The 8636-nt window shown below is 45.1% G+C and overlaps 1 protein-coding gene across 2 annotated transcripts in view; it reads left to right on the plus strand.

The window, feature by feature from the left end:
- Positions 1-7570, plus strand: part of LOC142585164 (cadherin-like and PC-esterase domain-containing protein 1) — a 182256-nt gene extending 174686 nt beyond the window's left edge. For both annotated transcript variants that reach the window (XM_075695700.1, XM_075695701.1), the window contains 3 exons: positions 680-767; positions 1462-1608; positions 3502-7570. In XM_075695700.1, coding sequence (XP_075551815.1) covers positions 680-767; positions 1462-1608; positions 3502-3645 — 379 coding nt within the window. In that variant the 3' untranslated portion in view covers positions 3646-7570. The remainder of the gene's footprint in view (positions 1-679; positions 768-1461; positions 1609-3501) is intronic.
- Positions 7571-8636: the final 1066 nt, after the last annotated feature.

The following is an 8636-nucleotide window of genomic DNA, read 5'->3' on the forward strand; positions in this document are numbered from 1 at the left end:
CACGTAAAACAATAATACTTATGCTCCGGCCGCAGCTGCGGCTTCCCGGCGGATTAAGTTGGCCCATTACCCCAATTTCAGCCTGTCGCAAAGTTGTCGCGGTCACTACCTAACATCAAGGCTTTTGAAGGCACTCTTGTTACGTCAAATTTACAGGCACAATGTTTGTTCAGACGAGCTTGTATGCGTTAGCGACCCATCATTATCTTACAGAGCTTACGAGATGTTTTTTTTTTCATTATTATTTAACAGTAGCTATGAAATTTTTGAGTGAAACGGCGTTCTACATATGGCACTACTGCATGTATGATGAACGCGCAAATCATGACTTGGGTATACCAAGGTCGCTTTAAGTAGTGACATATCTTCGGTGTATCCGACAAGACGCCTGTGTACCGCTAATATTTATCGGTTCAAAAATAAACTGGCTTATCTAATAGCGCAGAATACAGCTCGGTGGTGAAGGAGCTTAACAGCTTGGAAATTTAGCACAGGCCGTTGTAGCTTTGCCTACTTTAGTTGTTCGTCACTTCCTTCTGATAAACACGTATGCTACTTGATGAATGGCATTCGGTTGTAAGTGACCGGTCAAATTCACTGGGCTAGCGTTTTCTCCTCTTCTTTATTTTCATCCTCACATGTATACTTCACTGGCTGCGTCTTCACTTACTTTGTTCAGGGACCACCTTCAAGGAATCAAGCTTATTATCAAGACTCTTGGAGCCGGATTCCACCAGCCTGTTGAAGGGATACACTGTCTGAGCATGGTGAGCTTTAATTGGGCAATTAATGTACATTCCAACACCAAGATTTTCGTACTTGTGTAGCCACTCCGCACTTCGACAATGAAATTCAATTTTCAAGCGAGACTCTCCGTTCACTGCACGCAGTTAGTAGACAAAATAAGGTTGCATTCAGCACGTGCCTTTTTCGTATAGTACTTAATTAAAATGTTTCAACAAAGCTTTACTTACCCTGAATTACAACAAGTGCGTTGGATGTGTCGTCTTCATATGGATCGCATACAAGACTTTTGAAGTTTGGCTGCCGAAAAATTCTTGATGTCATCTTTCTACGCAGAAATCAGAAAGTCACCACGAAAATTTCCTATGCTATTCACACTGCCCTGCAAATGAAGCGCTGCCGAACACGGGTAATCCACCCTAGTACCTCAAGTCTGGCAAAATTCTGCATACCTGGTGCTACGAATGTTTCGACGACTTGCTATGCCCATTCTGCTTAATAGAACATCTCTATTTGCATCTTTAATGCGAAAGTGCACTCTCTCTCCCTGTTATCTTTGTTTTCCCCCTTTCCCGTTCCCCCGGTGTAGGGTAGCCAACCGGACGTTATTCTGGTTAACCTCCCTGCCTTCTACTTATCTCTTTCCCTCCCTCCTAATCGTTGTAAAGAAAAAATTAGAAGAAAGGAAATAATTTTCTCTTTTCTCTTCACTTGCAGAAGGAACAGAAGAAGCTGATGATGCAGAACCTGTGGTTGGCCGAATTTGCGCGCCACTACAACATTGACGTCATCGACACCTTCAATATTACGGTGGCGCGCTACAAAGACTTCCTGCAAGGAAAATGCGCTTGTCATTTCCACAAGGTATGAATCGCAATGAGCTACTTCTTCCTTTAGCTTTATTTTTCTGTTTTTCTTTTTTTTCTGTTTATATATCCGTTTAGATATAGCTAACGTTGCACCACTCATGCACTGCGCATAATGCATGAATAGTGCAGAACTTTCGCCAATTTAACCGCTATTGGTATCTTTTCAATTGCCCTTAATTCACGCGGGGTTGGGACGGCCCGCAGACCGTCTGAACAACGGAATGCACTTTGGGTCGCCCTATGCAAATATAATGAATTTTAAATGGTTTGTGTTGCTCGTACAGTTGTCGCGGAATGAAACACGACTGGGAGCATTAAGTTGAACGCTCCATATGTGCAATTACTCTAGTATACCACGCCATGTGGTGGGTTAATCCGGTCACCCAAGGTGACGCGGACTCGGAGCTAAGTGTAGGCGCCGAAAATGCGCCGATGTCACACGAAGTGCAGTCGGTGTAAAACGAAAGTGTGCGCATTAGTTATCCTTAAATTTACGTGTTTCATTCCGCGAACCCTTCACGTCGGAGCTTCAACATATCTGGCGCTTGAGCGCTGCTTATGAGCGAAATACAAAAGCCTAGAACACGAAAGCTGTGCACTGACGTCTGGTTGTGACCATTTCACGCGTTTAAACTGGTGTTAAATGATTTTTGCGGTGTGCTTGGAACACAAAGCGGCAACGGAATTGAAATGATTGGGGTGAACGGAGGGCACAACGATCATACATCGCGCTCTACACAAGTGCCGTCACATAGGGAGCAATGGCTACACCACAAGGCAAAATGATCCTTTACATCGTCAAAAATGCATAGACGCATTTACGACTAGGCCAATACCCCGGAACAAACTGCATTTAGAGGAGACGTACGCCGTACGCGTACATGCAAACACGCAGTTGCTAGCAGACGACGCGACGCGTCATCCAGGCTATTCATCCGTGCTATCCGTGATTCAACCACTGTCCGCCAAGCGGCAACTCCGGTCAGTCTCGCGGCCAGCAAATCCTGTTATCTGCTTCATGCTCCAACAATCTGTAACTAGGGTAGATTGGAAACTAGCACAATCTGTCACTCTTCCGGGGTGTACTTTCACAAGTACACAAAAAACAAGCTGTGCATGGTATAACATGGAAGCCAACCAAGCATGACACGCAAGGTTGAGATTGACCTATAGTCGGTCGTGACTGCACTTCCTGTTGGTGAAGCTTTCGCTTAATGGCGCTTTAGAAAAAAAAGTAAAGCTTGAAGGCCCGTGGAAGCATGACGGGAGTATATATGTTTTCATCGCCTAAGGTAGCGCTTTGCTTTTGCATAAACGGCAGTCACATTTAAGCGGTGTAGTGCCTCATGGTGGCGCTGGTCCCCTAACCCCGCGCGAGAAAACTCACGCGAAGCCGCTCGAAAAACAATTACTTTTCATGGGCAGAACAGGCACGTTTATAACTGCGCGAGAAGAACAGTCGATGCTGGTAGGAGAGTTAGCAAGACAAAAAATGTTAGCAGTCTTAATGCCCCTGTTCTCTTGCTGAAGCGGACGGAGGGAAGCATACAAAGACGTCCGCTTCCCTCGCTCTTGGAATGCAGCTTTAGCGAGAATTGACACTGGTATTATTTTCTACGTCTTTGGAAGCTACTTAGGGTGACGAGCTATGTGATAAGCAACAAACGTAATGATGTTGCCATCAGGGCCGTGAAGAACTCAGTTCAACAGACAAATATTGAGAGAAAAGGGCAGGTAAATCACCCTTGCTTCTGTTTATTCTTTTACTTTGTTGAACGGTGCAAAAAAATTACTTAAGCACACTTTGAGCGGGCAATACGAGCAACGGCGTGAAAAAAATGTCTCCCAAATGTCTCCCTGTAAACGAAACTCTCTGCTCGCTTCGCAGGTGGTCCCAGTGCAAGCGCCCAAAAACCGGCCGCCGGGCAAACCGCCGCCAGCGCCTTCGTTCCACGTAGAAGGCGACATCAACGCCATCTACAGCGAGATCCTGCTCAACCGCATATGCGCCAAGCACGCCGAGGACAGCTGATAGGCACACTTGCCACGAAGACTGTTGCTTTGTGCTGTCGGGATTGTTGGACGCTGAATCCCGTTCGCTGTAGAAGCGAGGGCGCACCTATACTGTTGGCACGCCGCGTTCTGTAACCGACTCTCAGCCCCGTTCCCCACTTCTTTAGTGATTTGTCGTCTGCTGCCAAAGTGTTCGCGTTGACGCCACACCAGCAGAACAAAAACGAGGCTTTCAAAAGCTCGGGAGCCAACGCAGGTTGCCGTCGACGATGTTTGTTGTTCCTTTCGTCGCTCGCGAAACGCACATCTGGAAGCAATATGGTTGCACCACTTGACCACAAATGGTCAGTGGCCGAATTCGCGAGGCTTTGGATTCGTAAGAGCCATTCGAGATTGGCTTGCTGTTTTAACTGAGTACATGTTCATTATTGTCATAGGCCAGCTTTCTGTTTTTACAAACCGCTCCAACTTACGAATTGCTTCGTAAAAATTGGCCCGAAGGCGAATTATTTCTCTCTATGCGTAGAGGGAAAGTGACAGGCTCACTCGATTGCTTGCTTGCCACCTTTGACACTTGTTCGAATCACCGGAGTGGTTCGCTGCCTAATGCGAGCGAATTGGTGGCATCTGCGTAACAGTTAGCGAATGAGTCTCGTTGGTTGGCTTGGTTCGACGCTGTTAACACCAAAAAAGTCCGAGCTACGAAAACCATGCAAACAGCTTGCAATAAAAGGGAACGACCAGATTCAGGCGTGCCCGAAGAAAAGAAATAGAATGGAAAGCGCAACGTAATAGCCTGTGACGTACAGTTGCGTGTAAACACAAACGCCGGCAAAGTAAATGAGCTCGCAAAGTCAAGACAAAACGGGTGCGCCGAGCCACTGACACTTCGAAGTTAAGCTTGTGCAGGCGCCTAAGAAGTTTCCCGAAACCACCGAATCTAATAGGTATATTGTTAAATGAAGCTAAGGCTTCTCGGAGAGTAAGGGAGAAAACGTAAAGAAGCTGCACTATATTTCGCATGCAAGAATTGACTCGTGGACTAGGTGGATTATGGTTACAGAAAAAAAGAAAGCAGTGCCAGAAGACGAGAAAACATAGGAAGTACCACTTAGTGCTGTGTCTGTGTGCTCATTCCTATCCTGTTCCATCTTCTAGCACTGCTTTTTCTCTGACCATTCCGACTAATTACTGCGCCCTTTCTAACTGTCGCTAGAATGCCTCCAACCAGTGAGGTGGTGTGAAGCCCCACGTGTTCGGCTAGACACCTCTCTTTGTTCCGGTGGTGTGGCGATGCTCGGGCTGTAATCTCCAGCCCAGTCCAATACGTAAGCCAAAGTATCTGCTTTTTATGAAGCTACTCGCCTTTTTCCACTCACCGCACCATTATTGAGACCTAGGGCAAATAATGAGTGCGCCCGACGTCCCTAGCGCTGCACTTACCACCTGAATATTTAGCGGTGTAACAAACTGTAGAACGTACCGCGCGTGTGCGATTATGGTATTATAAGAACCTTCATCGGGTTTTTTCTTCATTGAAGTTCTCGAATGTGAAGTGACACATTGTTGACAAATCTTTCGAAATCTGCTGATGACAGTCTAATACAATGTGCCTCTGCCTACACGAAAATAATGTGGGGCATGTTTGTTCACGCCGGTAAATGTTTTGCAGGGTGGCTTGTAGAGCACGCCTTGGCAGAGCGTAATGCTTTAAAATTTGGATCTGATAACAACCATAGAAGGTAGGGTGTACTAGTATTCACACTGCCTAGAATATTTCGGACTTGTTGCATAACTGAAAAGGTTCTTTTTTGTTCGTTCAAAAATGTCATCGACATATGTCAATGTATGATTTGAGCATACTCAGTAGAACGTGCCAGAAAACTCCACAGCAAAATAATATGATGACACCAGTAGGTGGTCGTCTGCCATCCTTCTGCCCACGTGACGTGTTATTGCATACTGTGTTTGTGGACCAGGAAATAATTGAGCGACAAATGGACTGCGGTGGCCTCACGCATGAGCGGCAACCCCGCACTGCACGTGGTTGAAACTGTAGGTGGCTCTGACAATATGATTTTAGCATAAATGGTATCATTGCAGAGTGTTATACGTGAGAAGTATGGGTGTCTTCGCAATCAAAAGCTTTCGAGTGGGTGACAGCGAGTGTGACGTCACATTTGTGTGAGCGTTATAGTGACGTTGCGATAGTCCATAGTTTAGACGTAGACTGAGAAGAACATAGCAAGTGAGCTCTGCGGAAGTCCGTTTGGCGGAGGAAGTTAATCGAAATGGTAAGATTGCCATGCGCACGAGAGTGGCAAAAAGCTGCAGAGGAAGCCCATACGAGTTGCTTAGACAGCACCGAAGTTGAACAAAAAATTCGTCCTGGTCCTGGGATCGAACCCTGGACCAACGCCTTTCCTGAGCGGTTGCTCGGTCATACGAGCCGAGAAAAAGGATAGCAGATGACTATACCAGGTAGACTTAGATAAGTGGAAGCACAGGGATATTGAATATGACATGGTAGTACCGTGCAGAAAGATCGAATGTGACAAATGATTCCTGCGTAAATCCACAAGGTTCTTTCTGAGAAACCCGCATGGGCTTTCTTTGTTGGGAGGGAGAGAGAATGGAAGACAATTTTGTCATTTTTCTGTACAGAACATTTCTTACTACTTTCACTGGCGTCCGGAGGGCCTCAGCGCCCGTATGCATAAGAAAGTTTTTACGATAGAATTGTTTGTAACAACAAATTCTAGCTAATTGTATTGCTTGAAATAATATTAGTGAAGAGGGCCAACCTATGGGCAAAGAGTACTTACCAGCAAAAACAGTTGTTGATACGGCCTCAGAATTGGAGCGCTGGGGAAAGCAATCGTTATCAGAAACCGCACAGCAAGTTAGGATTGTTGTTGAACAGCTGATACTGAACAATCTTGCAAATGATAATCATCATCAATCATTTTCTTTGGTATTTCCATGACGAAACAGTATGCGAAGTAGGTACAGTCCGAGAACATACTTGTAATTTAACCCTACGTGACGGATGCATTTTGTTTGAAACATGTTTTTCTCCTGACTTTTTCTCATAAACTCATTCTAGGAAACTTATATGGATAGAGTACACGTACGTGAATCAGCAAAGGAACACATTTAGGCGAGTTCACAGTGTTGTTTGTGTGATTAACATATTAACCCAATAAACTGTTTCTGTGCTGAGTATAACAAGACAGATAGAATGTAGCCACCCAGAATACTTACATCAGCCAACTGAAACACTGTTGATAACACGCGGGCATGACTGTAGCTTTTCAGTTGTTGCTCATACTTTTGAATATCACTGTCGCTCCTTTGACTCAGCAAACATGTGTGACAAGTCATCGCAGAGGCGAGCTATAAGAACGGTAATCAAAAATAGAATTGTCAACTTTGACAAAGTCGTCACAGTAAGCGGTCGTATTGGATTTTCGCGAGCATTTGGAAGTTCATCAGCGAACACTCATTTGCATGACAATGACGATGTTTTACCAAGTTCAGTGCCGTATTGTAGCTGACACCTTTGCGATGACCTGAAGTTGCCCGTGTACAACAAAGGAAGCATATGTGAGGTTGACTCACTATTACGATTGAGTATTGAATAATAGCGAGAAAGGTAGCTGATCGCACGCTGCTGTTTGAAGCCAAGCACCGTCCTGCCGCCCTTACCGGAGAAATGAAATCTGATTACTTGAGAAGCGATTCAAAGCTTGTATGGTAGAAGTGTATGTATCAGCGACATTTCTTTTTTAATCTTAGGAGGTGGACACTTGATAGGTCGATGCATCTTTCATGTTGCCGAAACGTTTGAGAAATGGTATGAGCGTTGCTATGGATGGCATGTGGTGGGAGCCTAGCTGAAAGGACATCTATTTTTGTCTACGAAACACGAATCCGCTGTTAATAAAGACGATGTTACCAAAAGCTGCCTGCCTTTCGTGTTCAATGCGTAGGCAGGGGACGTTGATCTATGAACTCCTATGCGTATGCATCTAGTCCAAACCGTTACTCGTGTTTCTAGTGAGACACCTTGACTTATGGTTTTTCCACGGCGGTTAGTCACTATGCACTAGTCCTCGTGCAAGAACCGCGATGACAGTGCAGTTACAAGCAATTCAAGAGCACACGGCGTCTGGGTTGTGGAAGACAGCTCATGTGCCTACTGCCACCGGCTTCAAGCATAACTTAGGCGTTCCATATTGGACTGGTCGAAGTTGCAACGTCATCAGCTCGCAATCATAGATACCTAACCCAAGGGACAACCTGTACACTTAAATGCGTGTTCCAACCGAGTAAGGGCAACCAGCCACCAGAACGCCTTTCCTGGGTGCCGTCTCACAAATATCATTCAGGTGAGTCTTGCAGTTTGTGCATGACCAGGAAGAGTACTCGCTTGCCAAACGACGATATATGATAAACATGCCAACCAGACGATATTATTATGCACGCTGGTTCGTATACCAAAAAATCGGGACAATTGCGCCGCCATCCTACCTTGCTGCGGTAAATCTTTACTACATGCGTCATAATCCACATTTGCACAAATTTCCGAATTTTTTGCATCAATAGACCTACATAAATAAATCACAAAAGTCGCAGAAGCTACAGTTTTCAATCAGCAACGTCTTCGGTCACGAGGTTTGGCAGGCATAGGAAGTTATGTGCCCAAAGTTAACGCAACAGAGTTCACAATTCACTTCTTCCTGTTCTGTTCTTGAATACCACTCCTTCGCCTACCCGTTATTGTTCTTAGGATTATGGAGGCACACAAAATCATACAGAAATTCTGAAAATTGTCTACTAATGCGAAAGCATTCTTTGGCTCGGCAGCTACTTCACTTTTGCTTGCTTACTTAGCTAGCTTATGTACGTCTACCCACCGCTACCAATAATTTACTCTAACACTATTACAACGATTAAATGTGCTAACCTGACGAGTTATGCATTTACTTTGCAAATATAAGGTGTCAG

This window comes from Dermacentor variabilis, chromosome 6 (genome assembly GCF_050947875.1).
Source record: "Dermacentor variabilis isolate Ectoservices chromosome 6, ASM5094787v1, whole genome shotgun sequence".
In the NCBI taxonomy this organism is placed as follows: Eukaryota; Metazoa; Arthropoda; class Arachnida; order Ixodida; family Ixodidae; genus Dermacentor; species Dermacentor variabilis.